The sequence below is a fragment of the Anopheles cruzii genome, chromosome 3, assembly GCF_943734635.1.
Source record: "Anopheles cruzii chromosome 3, idAnoCruzAS_RS32_06, whole genome shotgun sequence".
Taxonomy (NCBI): domain Eukaryota; kingdom Metazoa; phylum Arthropoda; class Insecta; order Diptera; family Culicidae; genus Anopheles; species Anopheles cruzii.
In genome coordinates this window covers 21,976,155-22,001,200 of record NC_069145.1, presented here as the reverse complement: position 1 = coordinate 22,001,200, position 25,046 = coordinate 21,976,155, and the positions used below count along the sequence as shown (strand labels likewise).

The 25,046-nt window shown below is 51.9% G+C and overlaps 2 protein-coding genes across 4 annotated transcripts; one reads left to right on the top strand and one right to left on the bottom strand.

Annotated features, from left to right (window-relative positions):
• Positions 1-11,466: 11,466 nt before the first annotated feature.
• On the top strand, positions 11,467-12,381 carry LOC128274290 (putative ankyrin repeat protein RF_0381). The gene has a single exon (XM_053012428.1). The coding sequence runs from the start codon at positions 11,467-11,469 to the stop codon at positions 12,379-12,381; it is 915 nt and encodes a 304-aa protein (XP_052868388.1).
• Positions 12,382-12,939: 558 nt separating this feature from the next.
• On the bottom strand, positions 12,940-24,869 carry LOC128275309 (protein Skeletor, isoforms B/C). Of its 3 annotated transcripts, XM_053013769.1 has the most exons (9): positions 24,364-24,869; positions 19,232-19,387; positions 18,806-19,153; positions 18,442-18,701; positions 16,586-16,685; positions 15,798-16,499; positions 15,545-15,738; positions 14,872-15,481; positions 12,940-14,802 (listed from the first exon to the last, which is right to left on the bottom strand). In XM_053013769.1, exons 1-9 carry the CDS (start codon positions 24,437-24,439, stop codon positions 13,229-13,231), a joined length of 4,020 nt encoding a protein of 1,339 aa, XP_052869729.1. In that variant the 5' UTR covers positions 24,440-24,869; the 3' UTR covers positions 12,940-13,228. The 3 variants fall into 3 exon arrangements, with proteins under 3 accessions (XP_052869729.1, XP_052869728.1, XP_052869730.1); XM_053013768.1 differs by having other exon boundaries at positions 12,940-15,481; XM_053013770.1 differs by lacking the exons at positions 12,940-14,802; positions 14,872-15,481; positions 15,545-15,738; positions 15,798-16,499; positions 16,586-16,685 and adding an exon at positions 17,506-18,011.
• Positions 24,870-25,046: the final 177 nt, after the last annotated feature.

Below are 25,046 nucleotides of genomic sequence, written 5' to 3'. Positions count from 1 at the left end.
GCATGAAATATGGTTCACCGTCAGTCAGGCCTAGGCTTCCAATTGATAGCACCAGGATGCGAATTTTTGAACCCTTAGTGGGAGGATTTGGATGGAAAAAGCCTCCAACCAAGGCCCGAGTTTCGAGTAACGCCCGAAACCGCCATCGTGCGTTTCGTAGGGCGCACCATTTGCAATATGTTAATTAATATTACATTTGCATCCCATTACGATTTTACCACATCACAGCGCGCGCGTCTTCCACTTTACGTTCCTCTTTAACACTCCGACTCCCGGGTTGTGGATTACAGACCCACACACACACACACGGGCGCACGTTTTCTAATGGCTTTACGTTGTTGTTGTGCGAGGCTTGTGGATAATCGGGCAAATAGAATTTACAGCCGCATGTCAGCGCCCCCGGGCAGGTTCTACGAGCTGCAAATAGTCTGCATTGCTGCTCGCTAATGAAGGGGGATTCAGAGGCAAAACGTGTACGAGATGGCTGAATAACAGCTCTCTGTATAGAAAAAAGCACTCATTACGAGAATTGAAAATCGATTGCAATTTGCGCTGGATCGGCTCAGGGTCGAGAGTGCCGAGAGATGGATTAATGCACCGAGACAAGCTGTGGAGTGAAATATGTGCTTAAAAATTGCTGTAATGCCTGAATGGATGTGTGCGGTTCGCACAAATTCATAAGTGCATCGTGCCATTATTTCCACACCTGGACCAACCACCAATTAGTCCTTGAGAAGGATCCAAAGTTTGTTCTACAGCGGCAACAGCTCGGAAGCTGCTCGGATAATTGCCATCGAGTTCGAGTTTAGAAACCCATCGTTTGACCATTTGCAATCCTTTCTAGCAGCGCAATGATTTTCCCATCACGGCGCAGAACGGCACGAAGCTGGTCCCGGATGTTGGGAAATTATTTATATTTACTCAGTTATCGAAGACCGCACGACAACGGGCCAGAAGTTGAGGCGAGGCCCAGACCGCACAAGTCGGCAAACAGAGATTAAGTCAAAGTAAATGTTGGAGCCCTCCCAGCCCCAACCGGGGCACCGAGGGCACAGAGAAAACTGTTGTTAGCCTAGCGGATTATAAAGCCAAACTGTTGGCCGTTGTAATTATTTCCATCGTTACCGACACTTGCAAGGAGTTGCGTGAAAGGAATCCCGACCGCATCCGGTCCATCCGCCAGACTCTCGCCCACTCGTTGGCGCTCGTTGGTCCGTACTGCCGAACTGAAAAGTTTACCTCTCAAGAGCACCGGGAAGCGTCAACACAAGTGCCTAAACCAAGGAAGTCTTAGGACGACCCGGCCTCGCAACTTGCGACGGTCCAGGGGAATAGAGTCTTGCGTCAGTTGCCGTTGTATGGTCAGCCGTTTGACGGTTGCTGTCGGGAAGTTCTGACCATCGGCGGACTAGGACCGGACTCCACCAATCCAGCATGTGTAGGAATGTAGCCTGTGTGCACCGATGCACACCTCGTACCGGCCTTTCCTCTCGACAAACAATTCTTTCCCGACAATGTAGTAAAAGACTTTGAACAGTGTACTTCCTGATGATGGTTCCCGTGGTTCGCTAAACGAATCTCTCCGTTCGAACCGAATCGAATCGTTTTGTAGTGATTGATTGTGTGCCGCTGTGCTGCCACCGTCTGCAAGATATGGCCAGGAAGCGGAGCTCAGCATAGCTGGTGCTCTGGTTCCTCCGGTTCTTTTCTGTCTGTCTCTTCCTCTCACACACTTTACGCTACAAAGAAAACGCTTTTAACTGTTTTTGCAAGAACCGTAAAAGCACCGTCCGCGGAATGGGTTGTTGATGCCGGCGGTCACTTCTGGCAGCGTGCAAGAAGACGGCAGGCTCCTTCTAGGAAGCGATCCTCGAGATCCGGCGTCTCGAGAGAAGAGTTCATCTGGACTGCCGGTGTGGGTTTTGCGCTAGGAAATTTGCTCACAAAAACCCGACTCTTTTGTTCATTCAGGTATTGCTTGGATAAGCTCGAGCAAATAATTTGTTATTATTCACCACCGAAACGGCCAGCAACTCGTCGGGAAATGGCAGCCGGAGAGGTTTGCGTTGCACAGCATTCGGTAATCGATTATCCGACTTCTAGCAATAGGACTCATGGAATTAAATGGACGGTGCAAACCGAAAACGGTAGCCAACAGAGAGAGGCTTTCTTCCCGTTCAGCAGTGCGGTATTGTTTGACATTCCAAGAAATGATAATACACATTAAGCTAAGGCAAACGTTTGGCGATTTTCATGAGCACGTTTCGCACGTTTCCTTTTCTTAGTTCGTCGAAGATTTCTTTTATTTGTTCATAACCTAAGCAACCTTGCCTTATTATCCTTTCACTACACAAAACATGTTTTTAAAATGTTCTTTCTAAATAGTTAAAAACTGTAACGAAACAATAACATTGGACCGAAGATAATAGGAACGCATTTCCAATAACAATTCTTCGATTGAAGTTTATTTCTAGTTCCACAAGAATGGTTCCAAATATGCAAGATCAATTCAAACAATTCTACCCACTCAGAGCATTTCTGTTGGGCATATCATAATTTTTTTTTTGAACCCTTAGACACCCTTTGGAATTTGCAATCCAACTACGCCGGTTACCGTCAATAAAAAAAACTAAAATACACCAAAAGAAAAATAGCAAGACAGAATATAAGTAAACTACAAACATGGAAACAAGCTGTTTTGGCGACAAAAGAAAAAATACGAATTTGTATCCGTGAGCCCGTCCTCGTGGGTCTCACTAGTCGATCAAAAACTTGTATTTCTTTCCGCCTTTACCTCTTCGTGGTCGTCATCGGAATGACTCGTTCAATCTATCTATCTTTCTGACGTGTCCCTGATTTTGATTACAGAGTTGAGCGTCCTTGTTTCGTCTATACTCCTGATCGAGTTCTCGTGGTATGTTTGTTCTAGCTGTTCCTAACACAAGCACTATATTGATTCTTCCGAAGGTGTTTTGTTCGATGATGAGTTCACAACGTTTTGAAATCTACGTACTTTGTACCATCACCAGGAAGAAGATCGTCATGCACATTGGAAATTGTGCCACAACACTAATCACAAAAGTCCCCACACATCATTGCCCATCGGTTTCCATTAAAGGATTAGTGGTTACGCTAACAAAACCTTCCCTACGTAGTTACGCGACCCAATTAAATTCAATATTAAGGTGACGTCCCGTAACGGAGTTCAATAAATTAAAATGAATTGAGTTGAAATACAAAATGAGCTTTCGGCGACCGCACGCCCGCAGCCACGCTGATTAGGTCCCGCTGCTAAACGTACAGCCATCTATCGCTGCCTATCATATCAGCGCGGCAAAGTTTAGCATAATAGCGAAACTTATTCATCGATTTCCAACCACACAATAATTAATAATTCTTCCCCTCGCGGTGGTTTCCTTCCAGCAATCCCAGTTCCCGCTAAATAATTCTAGACCCAGTGGCGACCCATGGGCCAGTTCGGTGGCAAGGAGTTGTTGGAGAAGACGGTCTGGGGCCGGGGACGGCTGGACGGGCAGATGGTCACCAGAGCCCCGTCTTCAATCGCTATAAATTATCTCCACCGGATGGTGGCCCGGTGGAGCCCGGCCCACTCGTAAGTGCTCGGTGCGCGGTTTCGATAAGCTGTCAAGGACATCGTAAGTCGCCATTCGAAGTCGCCGCCCGAAGACGAGCACCGGAGCGTCACTCGCTAATGACTCTGGTGCGCTCTTCGAAAGGACGACGTTCGAATGGCGGTGGCGCAATGAAACATCGCAGCCCTCGCCGGGCCACGGGAAGAACACGGACCGGCCAGACCCCTGATGGCCTTTTACGCCGAGTGACGATGGTAATCCTTTTCGCTCATCGCACTATCTAGCGCCGTCGCAGAACCCGCCCACCGGAACGGCTCGATGTCACTGGCTATTATAATATTTGATTGGTTCATTAAATATGAATCCCTGCCCACGACGGCGACGACGACGACGACAATGTTGTGCCGCTCCGTGGCACACGCCACCGGGCCTGTGTCTTTCCGGTTGTGTAAGATTACAAGCAAGAAAAAAAATATTCGGAATTTACCGGACGACCGGAAACCCGAGACGCGGGCTGTTTCGATTAAACTTTCGCATCTGTCGTCGGTCGGGCGGAGCAAAGTTTTAATTTACTGTCCACAGGCTGGCACCTGCGATCGGTCCCACTAGCTGCTCGCCGGGACTGACTGGCCAGCAGCAGGCCAGCCCACCAGAGCACTTCCGGTTCGTCGGTCGCCCGGTCGTGGGGCGGTGAAAAATTGATTCGTGTCACTCGCCCATCCGCACTCATCGTGATCGAATGCACGTCATCGCCCTCGTTGGCCTCGCCGCCGTTGCCGACTTCCGGTTTCTGGAGTGGCTCAAAATTTGTCACCCTCGTGCCTGCACATTAACGGTCCCACCGGGGCCGTAGCGCCAGCCGAGGCTTGCGTGCGCGCCATCTTCCGTCCGCCATCGATTTCGCTTATTTTCCTATCGACGACGATAGCAGCCCGATTCCGGGCGGTTCGGTGTGTTGATTGACAAATGATTGACAAAATCTCCAGCCAACTTCATCGCCATTTCCGGTGGGACCGTGCACTGGTTCCAGGTTTTCGGTTTCTCGTTTTTCCCTAAACCAGTTCCAGCTAAGGCGCACAGGGAAAAGTTTACTGATGCTGATGCTCCCTTTAGGGTCATTAAAAGAAACGGCGAATTTTTCGTGCTCTTCAACCGAAGTGTCTCTCTGTCTCTTTTTTTCTCTCTTCTCCCAGTGGACAACTTTTTCTCCATCAGCAAAGGCACCGGGCGTGGGGCTACTTTAAATATTTAAATGAGTTTAAGGATGTAACTTTCAAACGATGAGTGGACAAGAGTCTGGGCAAAAGAGCGGAAAGCTTTCGGTGTAGCATTATCTTAAAGTATTCACCAAAGGAGCGCCGGCTTCGGGTTTAAGCTGAATTTATTCATAATTATGGTCCAATTCGTTGTTTCGATTGGATACCATAACATCAATAACAATAATAGTATTTACAAGAAACAGCGGCAACATTATATGAGAAAACTTCATTATTTAAAGCTATCGAACGGAATCCGCAATTTGCTGATATTTTTCCAAACTGGATAGATTTGTTGGGATTCCCACGTCTTCCTTAGGTTTCCACGTCTCTTCAATGCCTTGCATGTAATGTCTTCGCCTAAATCGATTGAATACTCAAACCTTGGTCTTCATGGGTTAGTAGTTCCTGGTGTGACGTAAATTGTGTCGTTTGATAATGAACCATAAAACCACTATTATTAAGTACCTTTATTTATTCGGAACCGAATACAAGAGTCATCTCTGTTCTTAAGACAATGCGATGTTGTTTACGAACGTAAAATTCATAGAGTTTCTGTGACAATGTCCTTCTTGATATGCGAAAAGACCTCTCACCAGTGTAGTTTCAGCGAAACAAACTACCCACAGCGATATGGGCGATGTTGGGAAACCCTAACACAGATAAGAAAACTGATTGAAGTCCTCGAATAATAATGATGATTTTGATAGACAGTGCATCCGAATGGTCCGAATGGAATGTTGAATGTATCTACCGAATGGTCGTTTACGATGACATTTAGTTTTTAGTAGGAACTCTCGAGCTATCAAATGATGTAGTAAAAAACGTCTTTCGCTAAATTTAACCACAAAGCGAACATGAACAAGTCTGCGTTTCATCCAAACGAAAATCTACGTGCCGTATTTATTCGTCACTTTTTCCACTTTTGATTTTGGTTCTACCCTTTCTCCCGCTGGCACCAACTTCGGACCGAATCTTCAAAGAGTTCAATTTCGCCTATGCTGCCAACGAAGTGCGATCTGATTTTTTTTTTGCCGACCCACATCGAAATGCGAACTTGGAGTGCGACATTTTTCCTAATATCTTTTCACACCATTTCTCGATTTCCTCGTCGGGCGAGTTTTAAACGGGTTTGTTTTCCTCCACCGTTCGGCTAGTTTATTGCATTTCAGCACCCTTCGGGTTCGAAAATCCGTCCGCCACTTCAGGCCTTGGTGGCTTTTCCGCGGCCGTGAGGGAAAAACTCAAACAACGGACGAAGGAACGGAAAGGGCGTATGTAAATAAGTGTGGAAATATTAAAGCCGCCGCTGCAAGCATCTTTTACCGGCGTTTTCTTCGCGCTCCTGCCTCCCGGCGCCCTTTGCTCACTCCGAATTTGATTATGCCGTGGAAGACATTTCACGCGAATGTGCAACGCCTTCAAGTATGCTTTCGCTTTGATGCTTCTTTGATATGGCATAGCCGCCGCGGCGGTGGAGGCCACCGACAGTCGGGTGCAAGTGTTAAAAGGGACGGTTGCCTTCTTGAAAACGGGGCGACGACGATTGTTCTTGACAACCACGCCGTGCTTTGGCGCCGGAAGTATGGTATTACGCGAGAAAACGTATCGAACTAAAGAGACCGAATCGCAAAGGAAGAACTTACTGTTACAGAACCGGCTTGAATTTACCAAACACTCGTACATGGTTTTCTGTTTCACGCTTGGTTTTTGGAAGCAAAGTATGTTGCTCTAACGCCCTGTGGACCAAAGAGTTAAGATGTTTTGTGACAGCCTTAAAGAGAGGCTGGGAAATGGTTAAAGTGATATTTAACTCTTATTCATTGATGTTTTATGTCCTTCTCATCTCATTGTCACTCTAATGTCTTAATTTTACTGTTTATAAAAACATTAAAATTTCTGAATTAGCCTAACAAAACTATGTTTTGGAAGTATATCAATGAAAGCGTAAATTTTTAGATATTCAGATAAGGCCCGGTTATTATTCCAATGGATCAATACATTTTTAAAGAGATAATATCGCACATTAGTAACTCCCATCCTATTCTATTTAAAAACTACTGGCCCAGGAAGCAAAGGATTCTTCTAAAATGACACCATCTGCTAGCCGAATGGACACGTTTGTTATCAGCGTAATGGAGTGGCTCACTTATCAAAATGAGGGACGAAATTTTATTTTTTTCATAATACTACCCGTAACTAGCCCCCTTTTAGCGTAATCAACCGATGGTCGCCCACTTTGAGTTCGCTTCACAGAAAGGCTCAATGTTCAAAACATATTTTTAGACCCAATCCTTTCGCAAAATTGGGTCTTCTGAACCCTTCTCGTAAAGCAGGTGTACTTTATTAAAGGGATACTATGCCTACCAAGTCATATTTTTGGGATGCTCCATGTAATCGAGGCTCTTGTCGTTAATCGGAACACTTTAACTTCATGAAAGAGGGAAAATGTCGGAATTTTCGAAGCACAACAAGATCGATGATACAGTGACTGGAACTGGACTAAAACGATCATCGGTGGGAGGTTATGTCACATTTCATACGAAGCTTTTTCAATGATTTTAGAATATAACGTCTCAGCATCGCCAGTAAAGGGAACTGTAAATTTTTTTAATGTTCGTAAAAAATTTAATCAATTTTATACAACGCCCTATGCCGCAGAAAGAAGCGCGGAAAAATAAAAATGATAATAAATTTTTACCACTGCCCTTTCGCCTATCATTAAATGACACTTTACTTAAAGATATAGAAAAGGACCGCCGTTTAGTACTTAATGAACGAACGAAGCACTGAAGCTCGGGGTGGCACGGGAAAAAAGACAATGAAAATCAAATAAAACTTGTCACCGATCCTAATTCTGGAACAGAATAGACCTGCACAGTCTAAGGTGGATCATCTCAGAATGGCACAGAGACTTTTTACTCTGTTCCTAGTGACATCTACAAACTTTTCAATACCCGGCGATATCCGTTACATTCACGAGCATCAAGATTCATAAACATAAGCATGTTGAATTATAAGAATAACCAAGAAATGAATTGTATGTAAACAACAGATATCAATAAACATGTTCAAAAATTAAGAACCAAGCAGAGGTCCGATTGCGTAAGGGTGGCTCACATTAGAAACTGCTTTACACCACGTCCTTGAAGCGAAGTTAGATTATGGTTAGGTGTTGCATGGAAGTGTGAAAACCGCGCTTGGGAACTTTTTTTTCACACATACACCGACCGACGAAAGGACAAATGGGAGCAAACAAAACTCCGTCAGAAATAGCGTCGGTACCAGAACATAAACCAGCTCCACGGTTTCGTTGGCCTCCTGGAACGCTGATGTCCATCCGTGAACCATCCACCATCCCGATACCTGGCGGCTTCAGCAAACTTTGCACTTAGGATTGCATGAAATTACGATGGAACCGATTCCCCTCGGCGCGGCGGGAAGTCCGGTACCACGAAAGCCACACCGGCACACCGAATGGACCCGATATAAACACATTCTAGTTTAATGCCATATTTACGATGACAGCCGCTAAACGTGGCCAAGAAAACGAAACACAATTTAATGGCGGTCCGAGGGCGGGTACTTATCGGCCAGAACCGTCGTATCACCCTGTCCTGGCAGCGATGAAATCCTTCCGTCTGAAAGAACTCGGCCCCAGTGCGCCATCTTGGCACCTCTGGGCCGAGCAAGAGAAAAATCAATTTTCCCGAAAGGTCCACCATCTCCGGCTGGAGTCTTATCAACGCACACATTACGCGCGCGAGGACAGTTTAATTTGAAAGCATTATTTTTGGTGTCGTTGTCTGCCTTAAGTTGTCTATTTATTTGAACGCTGAGTAGGTGAACGCGAGAGTTCCACCTTTTTCCTTTGGTGAAATACACTGTTTTTGACTACACTTCGACTAATATTCACACGGTAAGCTTCAAACATCTTTAACCAATTTTTGCAACAACATTTTGATCAAATTCACGGTAATAATAGAGTTGCAACGTTCTCAAGTTCATTAAAGAATGCAATATCATATATACTCAATGCTGCTTTAAAATCTTTTGCCCAAAAGAATCAATGCGGCTGAGCTTGATTCACGGGCAGACGATCTTTCATACGATTAATTACTTTACTGCTGACCATTTCAAGTATAGCATAAAGATGGTGCCTAACTTGTTTGAACACCGAACACCGTCCGCATCGCTTGCGCCAACGACACAGCGTGTGAACTTTAGCGCACCGGACGAACGGTTCCTTTATTTTCCACTAAATTTGAGATAATAGAACGACATCCGAGATCGTAAATCAGTTTCTCACCAATGGACCACGGCGGCGGAAATGGAAAAAGTGGTTCCATGGGAGTTGCAATCAAACTTTGGAAGACCCGCCAGGAAGATGGGAACTCCGGTACGGGTTCACTATACGCTTCCGGAGCAAGCGTCGACTAAGTATAGTGTCAAAGAAGGAAACCGTACCGGGCTACCGCTCCGATATCTGCATCTAAACCCGACCCAGACAAATGGCTTTGACGATCAAACGACTAGTTGTGGTCTTGGAAAGTGGCACGTCCGGAACGGGAGCAAAACGGCGCGACCATTTTGTTCGCTTTTATTTGTTGGGAACGTTTTATTTTCCATTTTCTCCACTCAAAAATGTCAATTGCTGGTCACACCGAGCACCCCAAACCACAGACTGCCCACCGTAACCCGTCGCCCGATGGATCGGATCGGACCTGAAACCGGGATACGGGATACCGCACAGCGATTATCTTACCGGTTGTGCACATTTCATAAAACTATCGCTACCGACCGACCGGCCCCGGTTCGAGTTGGCGAGTTGACTGCATTGTCCGCATTCTCCGGAAGCGGTAGGCGGAAGCCCGGACAGAACAATGACACCCACGGTCCGCTCCGACCGACCCTCCTTCCCCACACCATTACACACTGCCCGGGATGAAAGAATGTCCGGTCGGTGTTATTGTCAGCGAGTCACGACTCGCTCTCCGCCCTGGCCGGCCCTAAGACCCACGGCTGGAAAATACTGGAAAATGAAGATAAACTTCCACCCAGGCCCGGGCCAGGAAGCCGGTGGCGCGTCGAGGACAGAGCGGCGTGGTCGGAAATACTATACGACGATTTCATGGATGCCGTTTGGCCGATCGGAAATATTGTACTCGCCGTCTCCGTTCGCCGGTCAGTGCCGGCCGCCGTTGATGGTTGCGCCTCTCGCAGACGGAAGTGTCAAAAATGGAAGCCTTAAAAGCCGGGTCCTCGAAACTGGCCACACGGGCGAGCCAAACTTTCATAAAGCGGAAATTTATCGTTCAACAGCAGACCGCAACACAACCCGAACATTCCCCGATAAGCGGAAAACATAGGAATGTTTTTTTCCATTCCTTCACATCTGAGAGAGATCGGAACAGAGCCATCGGAGGATAGGCTCCCAGGAAGTGGAATATGTCCGACAGAACGCGCCCCCCCTCTTCCGGGCGGTTTGCCGGAGATCAAAGTGGGCATTTAATTCCGCAACCGGAAATTAGGAAGCGTCACCGATGTCAACACACACCCGTGGCCCGGTAGTTAATGCAATACCCGGAGACCCGGTCCACGTGTCTGCTATCGGCGTTAAAGCGCGGTGCTGCTGTGCTAATAAATATACGTTTCAATTACAGCTGTTGTGTTGGACATGTATGGCCACGCTGTGCCGAGGCAGTAATTACTCTTGCTCCAGGGAACCCTACCCGAGGTCATCTTAAACGGAGTGGTGATAATGAAGATTGATTAGAACTATTTTTTTGTGTCTGCACCGGCCCGAAAAGTAACCCCGACAAGTGCGTATCCATCGTCAGGAGGAACACACGGACAGCCGCACCCTCCGAGGGCTTGTAGCCACCAGGATCAATCCTTTTTCTTCCAGCCGTCCAGCCATCCCTCAAAGTCGGTCAACCATGGCCGTCTTCGGCGCAACAACGGCAAAAAAAACCTCGGCCCCCAGCAAACTGTCGTCCAGAGCACCGCACGGGAGGAGGCCGGGCATATCCTTCACGCTCCAGCGGTGCATGGAATCTCGGATCTCGGGGACCGAAAATAAGTGGAAACGCAGGCAGCGGGCCAGTTCTGTTGGAGAAGTTCCTGACGGTCGGACCGCTGATCCACTTGACACCCCTTTTAGCGGCGATGCCGGCGAAACCGTGATGCCAAGCGGAAGAATATTGATTTAAGGGTATGGTAAATAATTTACACTCCATTTGCTTCCCGGCCGAGGGATCGGGAGCGGGAACGCTCCGCCCCACCACCGCCAGCCGTGGCCGTTGTGCAATGATTGTGTTTGGATGAGTTCCATCGCGCCGGGGCTAATAAATCATCACAGAAACTGTGCCACAACAACCATTCACCATTTCCTGTCAACCAATTTCCTGTGCAATTTCTGAATCTGCTCGAGCGGAGCTTTCAAGCTCACGCACGCCATCACACACTAGATGGCGCTGCCCGACCGACCGTTCGAAATTTGAATTGTTCCGGGGGGCGCACGCGCCGCTGACCGTTAGCAACGTCATAGCGCCATTTTATCGACCAAACGCAAACCGTGTTCAAATCGACCGAACGCGAACGGAAAACTCAAAACGATGCCGGCCAAGGCACTGGCATCGGACGATTGGTTCGAGGTGTCGCTCGTCAAGCAAACCACTTCAACGATCACCTTCCGTTGGACGTTCCGCAACCCGCTCGACGTGCCATTCGAACTGTACAAGATCGAGCAGTGCTACAGCGTGAAGCGCGACCGGTGGCAAACGGTGCACTGGAGCACGGCGACCACCGTGACGGTGCGCAACCTGGAGCAGAACCTGTGCTACTCGTTCCGGGCCAGCATCCTCCACCAGCCGGCGGACGGGGCCGACTTCCACTACGTCTATCAGTCGCCCATCTTCAAGGCCTGCACCCTGCCGAACGTGCCGTCGACGATGGGTATCTACCGGGCGGTGAAGAAGTGTCAACCGACTCTCGTCCGGCGGCTGCTGTACGCGGCACCCGAGCTCGTCAACGTGCCGGTACACGGCGAAACCTTCCTCTACCTGGCAGTCCGCAGTGGCAGTTTGGAGCTGGTGAATGCGCTGCTCGATTCCGGCGCGAACATCGATCTCGGCGTACCGGATACGCACGTCACGCCGCTTCACCTGGCAGTGTACGGGCGCAATCTTACGATCCTGCGACTCCTCATCGAGCGCGGTGCCAATCTGCACGCCCAGAACTGCGTCGGTATGGGCATCGGACACTACGCCATCGACACGGACGATTTGGCGATGGTGAAGTACGTACTCGGGCAGGGCATTAGTCTGGAGACGCGCGATCGGTGGTGCCACTGGACGCTGATCTTTCGGGCGCTGTATATGGGCGCCTCGGTGGATATCGTGCGTCACCTGCTGGAGCGTAAGTGCCGGTTGAAGGTGAAGGATCGGTTGCGGCTCACACCGCTCCACTACGCTAACATGCTGGGCCAGGAGGAGATCATTCGATTGCTGCGCCGTCGGTTGAAGATTTGATGGAAAACACTACCAGCTGTCAAAGACATTCACAGACTGATGAGTAACGTACTCCATAATTATGTAGGTCAAGAACTGAAGACGACTTTATTGCTTTTCAACACTGTGCTGGAAAGTGTGATGTTCAGCTCTACCAGACTAACGATAGTATAACGCCATCAATATTGACACTATTTGAGAAACTGATTGAATCCTATATTCTGTGTGTTGTTCACGCGATGGATTGAAGCTAGGGTTACTACCAGGGTATTAGGATGTTGTTGTAGTTTTATAGTTTTATCTAACCCATGAAGTTCCTTTGGAAGGCCCTATACAAAGTAGCGGAAGGCGCTTTCGTACAACGAGATACTTTCGGTTCGAAAGAATCGTTGGAACGTTCGAAGAAAAAGAGCACTACTGGCCAAGAAATGTGTTTTGAAAGATGGATCGTGTAATTTTTTTTATGACCATTACCTTACATTTAGTAAAACTGTAGACTTCACCGACCTTTTCTTAACCCCTGGTGGAACCCTGCCGATGAAGAATTAAAAGAACCCAACACGATATGAACGATTCGTATGTGAAGGATATCCATCTTTATTTACAATTCACAAGATATTTCGAGTCTGAACTCGAGCACCCAGAAACATACGCGAAGCTTGGCGCGTCCGGTAGACTCCGTTTTTTGTGTCAGGCCTAATTTACGATCCTACAACCTCCCAAAATGGATTCCACTGTCAATCGATGTTTTGTGTGTGTGTGTTTTAAATAAAATTATAAGCCTAAAGTAACCGTCTCCGCTGTACCGCTAATACTGCCTCGCCCCGACGACGGGAACCGTTTAGTGGGGCGCCCAACCCAGCAATGTTCACCGAACCAGGAGCGCAGGAACGACGGCCAGCAGAGCACCGGCGATCGTTCTGCAGCTGGCCCCACTGGCTGGGACCATCGGAGGCTGCCAGCCGTCATCGTGGCTGTCTCCGTGATGGTCCGGGTGGTGGTGCGGTGATCGTTTGCTGCGCGCGTTGCGCCCCTCCTGCGAGCTGTCATCCCGATTGCTCGGCTTCACGATGGACAGCTTGGTCGAGATCGGTTTGTCGGCCGCTTGCTGTTGTTGTTCGCCACTGTTCGCCATTCCGTCCAGCGGACTGATACCTCCCGGCAGCAGTGGATTCGCGTACTCGGAAACCGGGGCCGGAACAGCCGCCGCACCACGCGTTCCGTAGATGGCGACCGTGTCCGGCGCGAGGTAGTCCGCTATCGGCGGAACCTCCCCACGGAATGGTCCGAACTGGGGCACCTCACGAACCAGTTGCTCCGTCTTGGAACCACCAGACGGTGGCAAGGGTTGGCCGTGGGACGTTTCGGAAGGACCGTCCAGCAGCGAGACATCGAGCACGGCCTTCCCATCGAAGGACACCACCGATCCATCGGTCCCGATCGGGGGCAGGTAGTATGGGTCCACTCGCTCATTGGCAGCCGCCAGCGTGTCTCGATCGTCGACCACGTCGGCCGTTTCGTCGGGCAGGATCTCCACGTTACGCCGTGTACTGCCGGTGGCTCCGGCCGGTTTTACCTGCGCCATCGCCATACTGTCCATTGGCGACGGTATGAACATCGGCTCGAACGTCTGCTTGACCGGTTCGTCCTGATCGTGAATCATCAGGGCGTCGCTTTCGATCGCCTCGTCTATATCATCATCCTGACGCCGCAGGAACCCGTGCGCCCGGTTGTCCTCGAACTCGGCATCATAGTCATCCTTCCGGCGATAGATCGGCTTAAAGCCGCTCTCGACCACCACCGAGCTCGGCATAAATCCATGGTTGGCGGCCAACCCATCGTACGATACCTTCTGCTCGGGCACATCGGAGAACGGAATCTTGAAGATCGGCTTGATGTTCGGTTTCAGCGAGTCCTTCACCGGCTTACCGGTGTGCCGTATCGGAAGTGTGATCGGCACCGGTTCGTTCTTCTTCAGATTCACCGTCATCAGATGGGGCGGCATGTCGGGCATGGTGAACGGCGGCCCTGCCGGTGAAGATCCCTGAAGCCCGTTGCCATGGCCATGGATCGGTTTCGGTGGCTTACCGATCAGCATCTCTACCGTCGGCTTCCGGTACGGAGCCTTTATCTCGGACGGTTCACCCAGCAGCAGTATCGGAGCGATCGCTTTGATCGGCATCTTGTTCTTGCCGACAAACGGACGCATCAACGGAGCCACCGGCTTCTGGTAGTGGTTCACGATCATCGAAGGCTGCGGAATGACAAAGGGACGCGTTGGGCGACCACCACCCTGCACCGGACGTCGCTCCATGCCGATCGGTCGGCGTACGGGAAGCTTCACGGGTCGGAACATAGGGCCGCTATTCGGGGGGCGCAGATAGACCGGCAGTCCGGAAGAAGACAGGATCGGTTTCACCGATCCCGGGTACGGGCCAGGTCCTGGGAATCGGTGACCACCGGGACCGGGTGGTCCCGGTGGGCCAGGAGGCCCGTGTGGTCCGTGCACACCATGGACCACCACCGTTTGGTTACCGGTGATCGTCTGGTTGGCCTTTAGCTTCTCCTCCAACTCTTCCGCCGCCCGGATACCGTCCTCGATGATGCGCGTCATTTCCGGGTGCTCCTCCAGATTGATGTCGTACTGGTCCGGCTTCGTGTCCGGGTTCATCTTGTGGTGCTTGATCAAGTCCATCTCGTGCTTTTGCAGAAAGTTCTCGTGCTGCTGCAGGAAATTATCGGCCGGCAGAACCTTCGACTCGTGCCGGATCGATTCCTCCGCCGAGATACCCTCGTTCGGCTCGGCGTACACCTCGTCAATCTCACTCGGCTGGGCAACGTCGCAGGAATCGAGCACGTTGATGCGCCAGCCCAGGTAACGGTGACTGTAGCACTGATAGTACACCGTGTCCGGGGTGTCCGCATCCGGCGTCCAAGTGATGATGCCCGGTTCGCCACTGTCACACTTTAGCGTCAGACTCCGCTGATAAGCTCCGAACGACGGGTACTCGTCCGCCGGTGGACCATCCTGATTGGGGGTCCAGTTGCACAGACGGCCCACGCCGGTCGGCATCAGCTTCCCGCTGCGACTACGATGGACCCCAGCAAAGATGCGTATGTTCTGTGGAAACCCCACGCGTGAACGAAAGTTCCGTAAGCAGTGCGATGGCGCTATGGCACTTACCTTGCGATCCTCTTCCGACTGATGCTCATACCCGCCAACTGGATCGTCCGTAATGTAGAACGGGTGGTACTTGGCCGGCACGTTCGGATCCAGGCCACCCTCCACCACGAAAGTGTACGTTTTGCCTCGCACCACATTGACCTCCGGAATCAGCAGCCCGTTGATGTACCACGAGATACCCCAGCCCACATGGCCTGCGAAAGTAAACCAAGTGAGTGATCGAGCGTGACCACAGCGCGGCTCGTACGCCTACCTGTGATCGACGGGTATCCGTGCTTGCCGCCGGTCGGGCCCAGTTGAGCGTAGAACACCCCGTCCTCCGGCTCGTAGCACTGAATCGGTGGAATCTCCCAGGCATCCGGTTTCGCCGGTGGTCGTGCCGTGGCCGGACGCGACGGATTTCGTTGCGGCACACCGTTCGGCACGTCCTCACGTCGATTGCCCGTGGCCGGATAGTTCTGGGCCAGTTTCTGCGGCGCCTGTCCACTCAGTCGATCCGACTGCTGCTTCTGGTCGGTCTCGGGCGTCGGACAGTTCCAGTACGGTTGACGCCCAAAGTCGATCACTTTGTTACCCTTCAGGTAGTGCGAGTGGTACGAGACCTCGTACCGTTGGTTCAGTGGTCCCACCGCCCAAACGATCGCTTGCGACGCGTTCGTGAAGATCGCGAGATCCAGGTGATCCGATGCCCGTAGCGGCCGCTGATAGGTGACGATCGAGTACCCGTTCACCATGGCCGCGTTGAGCAAACGGATCGAGTTGCTGTTTTCGGTGATGCGCGTATCGGGGCAGCTACCACGGGCTCCCGAGCACTGCGACTTGGCATCGAGGTAGTAATCCTGCGCAAAGCCCTTCCCGGTCGACTTATCGACCCAAACGACAGCCGCGTCTGCACCGACCATCTGACTTTGCTGTGGATTCGGTGACACGCCGAAAGACATGTACTCACCGTCATCTAGGAAACCCGGATAGAGCACCAGTTTTAAAATGACCGAATTTCTAGCACCGTCTTGTGGTCGTATGGACAAAAGACTCTCTTACCTAGTTTGGCAACCAACTGCACGACCACACTCTCACCGGCGACGGCCCAACGGACCTCGAACGATAGCTCCTCCAGCAGCACTTCACAGTTCAGTTTCGACTTGAGGATGCAATTTGTTGGCAATGGTTTTGGGAGACACAATAGAAAAGGAAACGCATTTTAATTTCCGTAGACTTTACTTCTGGTACACGAAAGGGCAGCCGTTTTGAATTCAATAGAGCCAAGCGGTACTGCGTCAAGCGTTACCTCGCGCTTAGTTTGCCCAGAAGCGTTACAATCCAGTGGCAGTAATGGCGCGATAATTACGGCGTCCTCCACCTTCTGCCGGCCTAGCCTACTAGCCGTACTATAGCTACACAAAAAGGCTACTATTTACACTACGCAGCCGGTTCGCTGCGCTACACCACACGCATTATACAACTAATTAAATCATCTTCCGAAAGACTTCATACTTACGCCCGCGCACCAGCCAGCGACTGATAACAACCGTTGGAGTTCGCTGATCGATCTGCGCTGATCGCCAGTTTCACTGCCGGCTGCCAGTTGCGTGCTAATAACACACACACACTCACCGCGCACTCGAATGCGAGCAATTATTTACAAAACAATGCAAAACACACTAACGCCTTCGGCCAGCATTCCAATCCGCTTCGGATACGAGCGCACGGAGCGCGCACCGGTGCGCGTCAAGCCTGGGAGTGTTGCTGGACGGCGGGGTGTATGGCGGCCCCGGCACCGGCCAACGGGATTAGTTAATTGCCCCCAAACCGAGCTGCAAATTACACAAACTAGTTCACTGACAGCTCGGGCGTATTGACAAGGAAGCAGCAGCCAACAAAGCAAGCGGAACCGGACAGCCAACGACAGAAGACACGGGTTTTAGGTGGTTTGCTTCCAGGATATAGTTGCTCTGCCTTTATTACGTTATTCGACGCTCCGATGACGTACATAGTACAGTACACTGTTACGGCAGTTACGAGTGGCGAGTACAAGATTAAGGAGCTGTCACAAATGGTAGTAAGTAACGGGTTAACGTTGCTCTGAGCTTGGTCGTGAGAGTCTGGTCTTTATTTCCTCCTACTGGGTACAGTTGTTGGTTGCGGTAAGTTACGAGCTGGTGCTATTGGAACATTCATGGAATGGAGACAATTTTGAGGCCAGGCTGGGGAGGCTAATGTAATACAATCGAAACATTCCTAACATGTACTAGTCCCATAGGTCCAATTAGGCAGAACCTCTGCAAGTAATTTTACAGGATTATAGAACAGAGTTCCGTAACGACACGTGGTGATCGCATCGGGTATAAAAGGAAATTAAATAATCTTAAACCTACAGCCTAGGATGTACGGTCCACCCCCTTCCGGGGGTGGTAGGAATCTACCAGTTCTGATAGTTTGTTTGCTGATCACTATACACACGCGATCGCTGTAAACGAAAGCAGAATGGGAAGACACAGAACGACATTAAGAACGGGGCCTTCGAGCGGGATGAAAGTGTCGACGAATGAAAGCAGGATCGCGAAACAGAGTATGAAGTGGTCTGCACGTAGAACAACTGACTCTTGATGGCGTGGAAGTTACTAGTGTTACACGAGTAGTTGTGAGTATGGTGCTAGCAGTGCTGACGGTGTTGGGTGAATCGCCCCCCAGGGTTACCCCGAATATGGTACATGTGAGGTGCCGGGTGTTGGTAAGTGTGAGCGAGTGAGCCATATCCGGTGCCCGAGGCGTTAGAGATGCCACTAGAACAGCAGCGACCCGACGTAGTCCAGTAGCCCACCGGAGCTACCGTTGCCGGAAGCGGATGGTCGGTGGGTGGGTTTGCGTCGCTTGCTGCCACCGGCAGCAGTAGTTACCTGCGGACTGATGCCCAACATTTTCAGCGACGGCGGCACGTTGATCTGGTCCGGGATGCGCACGTGCCCAAAGTCCACGGTGAACGCCTCGCACCACACGCCAAAGTGGCCGATGTCGAACACGGTCAGATCGCCCGGCAGGGTCAGCACGATCGTCTTCTTGTCGTACCGCCGGAGCGGAGTCTCCTTCCCGTTCTCGTCCGGTATCCGGATACCCTGCGAGGTCGGCGTCGGTCCACGGCCCACCCAGAACTTGGCATCTACGAGAACGGGTACGCGGACCGGTGGAACATGTACATTACTTTCCCCCATTGAATCCAGTTCCAAGATCTGATCTCTGTTATGGAAAGACGCCGGCACTTACCGGGAGCTTCACCGTCGTAGCTAAAGTTCGGTATGAGCAGGGTTTGCGCATCGACGATCACGATGTTGTCCGAAGCAACGTCATGCACGCCGCTCAGACCGGCGATCTTGGTCGGGCGCGGAAAGTCCAGCTCGTTGCGGATCTGCACGTCACCAAAGTTAACCGAAAAGTCATCGCACCACACCGAAAACCAACGAATGTCGCGCAGTGTTTTGCCCTCCGGCAGCGATAGGGTGATGTCCTCATTACGATACTTCCTCAGCACACCGGTACGACCCCGTTCGTCGCGTAGCCGGTGCGCGCCCTTGTTGCTCGGAGCGCGCGTATTGCCGACGTAGAAGTAGGCCGCTGGACGTTGGCGAAAATGTAATTTTAGTTTGGGGTCACGCGTATATGAGTCTGGGAGGCCGAGGGAGCACTACTTACCTGGCCCTTCGCCATCGTAGTTGAAGTTCTTCAGGAAGAGCGTACGCGCGTCGACCGCGTACACCGAACCGGACACACCGTGGTGCAGCTCGGTGAGATCGGCGATCTTGGTACCGTAGTATCCCTGTAGCCCGTTGGCTCGACCTGCCACAAGACCTGCAACACGCGGTGGGATGGTTAGTAAAACGAACCCTCGGCTATCTCCATTACTTGCAGGCCGGTGGCTTGAGTAATGGTCATTAGGGTTCGCCTCTGAACCCAATGCTCATTCCCGATTAAACCGGTTCCAGGGCAGCAGGGAAAAACTCTTGTCTTTATTTAATTGGATTTTCCCTTTCGTTTTGTGTTTGCTGACACTGACACTGACAGCCTAAGGCAAACCCCGAGGACCCCGAAGACGCCCGGATTTGAGTCGGACCCCCAAATACTCCCGGCGCGAGAAGGATCGCGCGCCGCCAGTCGCCACATTCTTCTCCGGGGCCTGTGTGGTCTCCGGAGTACCGGAAAGAAAGCAAATCACTTTCGTTTGGCTTTCTCGAAACGGGCCTTCGACAGACAGAGATAACCACAGGCACCGAGAGAGAGAGAAGATTAATTTGTTTGGTGACGTTGGGGTGACAGTGTTTCGAGCGGGTTTTTGATTGAAGCGCGAGGTTGAAGGGTCTTTTTTTTTGTTAGTCTGGCCGAGTATACCATTCCTCCCCCCGCGCCCCAACACCCGTCCCGCCATCGTCAGTCGTTTGATTGATTGTGTTTAAGGTATCCCGGGGCTACTAATGGTACTTGGCGAGGAATTTCCTATCGCCAAGAGCACCGACGACAGATGGAAGCGACAACCAGGAAGGTAATTAGCGTCCGGTCTCCGGTCGGGATCTGGCGGCAGGCCGGGCGTGTGAAAACTTTCTTCTGCTCCGGCCGGTGAAAGAAAGCAAAAGTGATATTCGCCCGGCCCGGGTCGCTAGGTTGGTCGAATTCTTCCCCCTAACGGCCAATCACTCATCCATCATAGCAGTGCTTCAGGGCGATGCATTCCCCCGGCATCGGGCATTTCGCCTGTTTTTAGTACCTTTCGCGTTTTGAGTGCTCATTATGGGTGAAAGTCCAGCTGGGCAACCGCGGTGACGCCGGTGGTCCATTGACCTTATCGGTGCAGCAGCCGCCGTCGGGTTTTCGATGCTTTATGGCCCGAGCCCGTCCGGCGCATACTTTCAAGGCCGATGCCGCTCGCTCTCACGGGGAGCCCACACTTTGCATAGCATGGCGTGGCAAAGAGCAATCGATGCACGACGGTTTGGGTCGCGAGGACGCTTACCTCATCCGCCGAGGTTCGCGAGGCTCGAAATGGCGAACGAAAAAGAGGATATTGGAAAAAAAACACGGCGACACGGCAACGCGGTCGATTGCGACACGCTCATAAACGTTACGCAACGGAGGCACGCTTTATTGGTGCGCTCTCGACGCCCGCGGTCCTGTGTGCGCGGGAGGAGAACCCAAAGGTCCCCCGCTCGAAACCGAACGGCAGATTGCCGATCGATCGCGCGGATAACGCCATGGATCCGGTGTGGTCCGGTGGACGTGACTGCGGATTACCATATCGCTGGGTGGCGTAGAACCTCGCGCTGGTCAATGATGTAATAGGTGATGCTTCCCGGTTTCAAGCGATCGCGAACTTGATTAGCGATCATCGGCGTAGCAGTGGATCACAGGAATCGTTTTGAACCGGTTATGATTAGAAGCCACGGAAGCTGCCCACAAGTGAACGAGCGATGCTTTTCGAAGTGACAGGAGTCGGCCAATGCACCTTGGGAAATCTACTGGAATGTACCGACGATCTTAGCGCTTTGCCGACATTACACGCACCGGCACACGGCTGGCCGGCTTACACAAGCGGTCGGCATGTTTGCCCTTTCCAGACCCTACACCGAGCACGGTGGCTTAAAACCGGAGCACCGGCTTGACGCACCTTTTACCCTGTGCCTCGCCGGAGACCTTTATTGATAGGATAACGATCTTGCGTTTGATAGATCGTCCAGGCTTTATTGGCCAACAACAAGGAGGCAAAGCAATAAACAGTACCATTTTATAACCCGTCCGCGTTGCCTAGCAACAACGAAGACTCCTTCGAAGAAAGAAGGAAGGACAGAGAGATACAAAGCCAAATGGGTAGTTAGAAAAACAACCCACCGTCAGCCACAGGTCTAGTGCCAAGTACCAAGATGTGTCCCCACTTTGATGTGAAAGCGAAAGGAACCTTTGTCAACCGTTTCGTTTTTTTTTTTTTTTTTTCTTGTTTGCCGCAATGTGACACGCAAAACACATTTCGGCGGCCGTGGTATTGATTTGCTGCTGGCCACGTTTTTATTGCTTCTCCTGTCGGACGGAAAGGCTGCGGCAGCGGGCCTTTGGATGGATATGCGTTGCGTTGTGTGGAGAATGGGTGGCAATAAAAGGTGATAAAAAAGGGAAAGGAAGCCGCACAAACAGACTTGAAGCTGGCCACCCATTAAAGCCATCTTCGAGAGACTCGACACACGGAGATCTTGAGACCGAGACCCACGGTGACCGGCAGCCAGGTCGCATCCTTCGCAATACTCTCCCGTGGACCCGTGCCTTAATTGATGAGCAGATCTGTCAAACACGTTCCCTGTTTTTCCTCCCACCGTGTGGCCCGTGTCATAGTTTCGCTTCCAGCCAAAGCCCATCTGTTTAGCAGTCGAAAGAAGTCGGTCGCCCCGCAGGTGGACGTGTGGTGCCTTCGGTGCAAACGGGACGGCTGCCTGAATGGCTGTGGTTGGCCTTTGATCATCACGGTTCTACGGTGCGAAACTGACCATCCCCGCGCCCCGCGAAGTGCCTCTCGCTGTCTCGCGGTGATCGGTGCGAACGGCGGCTAATTTCTCACGGCTTGCGATGCGATCGTGTTAAGGTACTGCGATCGGTGAGGCGAGAGAGGAGAGCCCACAGCAAACAAAAACCAACCACCATACCGCCGCCGTGCCGCCGTATTTGCATAATCGTTTTAACCTTTGATAAATAGCAGCACTTGCCCCTACGAACGGTGTCGAACGGACTCCGTGCGCCGTGCCATTCTCTCCAGCACCGGAGAAGGAGGTTGCGAAGACGCTCGAAGATGCACAATTAATTTGCCTTTTGCACGGGGGTTAGACACCTTGCCACAGGCGGGCCAGCGCTTGTTTGACAGGTTTTGACACACTCTTTCATTGAGCCCATCCACGGCCATATTCGCGAACATCTTCCTCTCAGAAAAGTCCATGGTTTGAAGTTCATGGATACTGCGCCTTTTATCTCTCTCCAGCCGTCACGGTCGAGAAGGTTCTCGATCTGTTGCGAAACTCCAGCCAGCTGGTGTCCAGGCTTAAAAAAAGAAGCATCTCTAGCAAATTGTGACTAAAAATACAGAACTCATTCGGTCGTTACTTTCCATAGACTAACGATGATCCGGCCGGCCGGCCGACCGGCCAGGCCACATATTTCGTTTAGTTCCAATTTTCGGTTCCGCCCGGGCCGTTTTGTCTGTGACTGTGTGTTGCTGGCTGTATGACTTATTAATCACTGTTATTAAACGCTGGCACTGGCGCCGAACCAATCTGGCCTCATTACGGCTGCCCCGCGGCGCACCAGGGTTGGACGAACGGTGACGAGTTTCGCTAGTTTTTGTTTTTTTGTTTCTTGGTTTTATGGAACAATTTCTCCGGAGGAGAAAATGAAAAGCGCTCCATCCACGGCACGAAGAAAGTCACAAAATGGTCATATTTTACACCACCGCCAAGGTTAGCCGAACTGTCGTCGGCGGCGGCGGGGGCTCCCATACACAAACCACATGTGGCACGCTCCAGATCACCCACCGGCGAACCAAGAGCCAAGAGCCACAAGAGAGCCACCGAGTAGGCATTAATTGCGAAAAGCTTCACCACCGAAACCACCAAAGCCGCACGGGCCACGGGTGCGGCGCTAATGGAAACAACAACATCCGTCCGAACGCCACCAGATTTGGGTCGAAATTTCCCTTTTTCGGAATGGTTAGTTACGCTTTGGCGAGCCCCCGGGAAGTCTAACCTGGCGCGTGTGTAGTTATTCAAATCATTTCACGGTCAACCGGGCGGTGATATGGTCAAGCCCGGTAACGGTTGGACTTCCTAGGAAGGAGCACAAAATCGAGGCCGAGGATCGAGGCCCAACAGAAGTCGTCGAGCTGTCGTCGGCCTCGTCCGCAGCGGAGCCTGCGAAAGACTGAGAACGCAAGATGGCCAGGCACCCCCCGCCGTGGCCGTGGACCACATCAGCGAGCCACGGTGCGCCGGGCGTGAAAGCAAACCGGGAAAGGAGGTAACCCGGGACCGATTAACTAGTTTCCTGGTGCCGAGCTGGGCGCGCGCGCCGAGCGAGAGCCGCGCCAGCAGCAGGAAGACGGAAAGAGAGAAGCGGACCAAAAGTTGGCCACCAGCACGTCGGTGCTCGATATACCGGGCCTCGGCCCGGAATCGGTGTCTAGCATATTTGGGTCTGCTGGGGCTGGCGGTTGGTAAAATTTTGTACTCACTCTCGCACCACCACCACCACCACCACCACCAAGCTACTAATTATGATCCGCGGCGCGTGGCGTGCAGAAATGTACGGGCGAGGAAGTCCAGCGTGCGGGGCGGGCCCCTGACCCCGGCCAGCGGGGGCCCCGATACCCGATCGAAGTAGGAAAGGAGCACACGGCAATTTGCGCCACAATCCCCGGATATGGCCGGAGTCGACCAGCGGACCGCGGATGGCGTTGGACCTCAGCTGCACCCGGGCACAGCGGGGACTACTCCACTTGTAACACATTTCATCGCCGAGAGTCCCTCCCTCCGATGGCGGGAACCGGGAACCCCGGGAAAGGAGATTTCGGGCCGGACGAACCGCACAGAACACTCCCCGCAGTGTCGCGCCCCGCACGGCACGCCGCCAAGCGAGCCACAATTGACCCAAAAACCGAACCCGCCTTTCATTTCGGCTGCAAGCGACCGGTAATGATCAAACTTTTGGGCTCCGGCCAAGTCCAAAGTCCGAGAAGCCAAGATGGGGGTTTTGGGAGTAGGTTTACGGTGGGGAGCTCCCTGCGTCACGTGGCAGAAACTTACAGATCGTTGCGAGCGCAACCGCTACGGACCCGACGATCACTCTCGATCGCTGTCCGGCCCGGCTGGACACAGGCATCTTCGGACGGGCTTTCGTAACGGGTCCTGGATCGGGACCCTCACTGCTTGCTGCTCCTGCTCCGCAGTACTTCCACTTTCAGGTTATCAGAGGCGCGGACCTCGGTGTCGGTCGCCCGGGTTTTGGTTTGTATGTCACACACACACACGGGGGGTGGGGCACACTTGGGGTTGGTATGTTGTGGATGCTGTTGCTGCTGCATTCACCACATATCGCCTGCAACGGGGACAACGGGGAACCGGAGTCCCGTTTTCGTGTGGGTAAACTACTTCACTTTCCGTTCGGAGCGCGCGCGCACTCGACACCAGCCCGAGAGCTCTTCTTCAGCAGAGTCCCGTTTCTCCGGGAGACGTTCGCACACACACGCGCACACACAGACACCGTTGCTATCAACGCTTTTCCAACGGTTCGCTTACACACCGGGACGGATTGCGAGATCACCTGGCGCGGCCAAAAGCTCGAGCCCAACTAAAGCCCGCCGCCTTCGGTCCGTAAGTATAAGTATGTACCGGAGAGCGCGCCGCTCTCGGATCGATCGAGACGGGTTTCGATGTTGGTTCCCTCTTTCATGCTCTCGGTCGTTTCTTTCCGCTCCGCCCCCCACCCG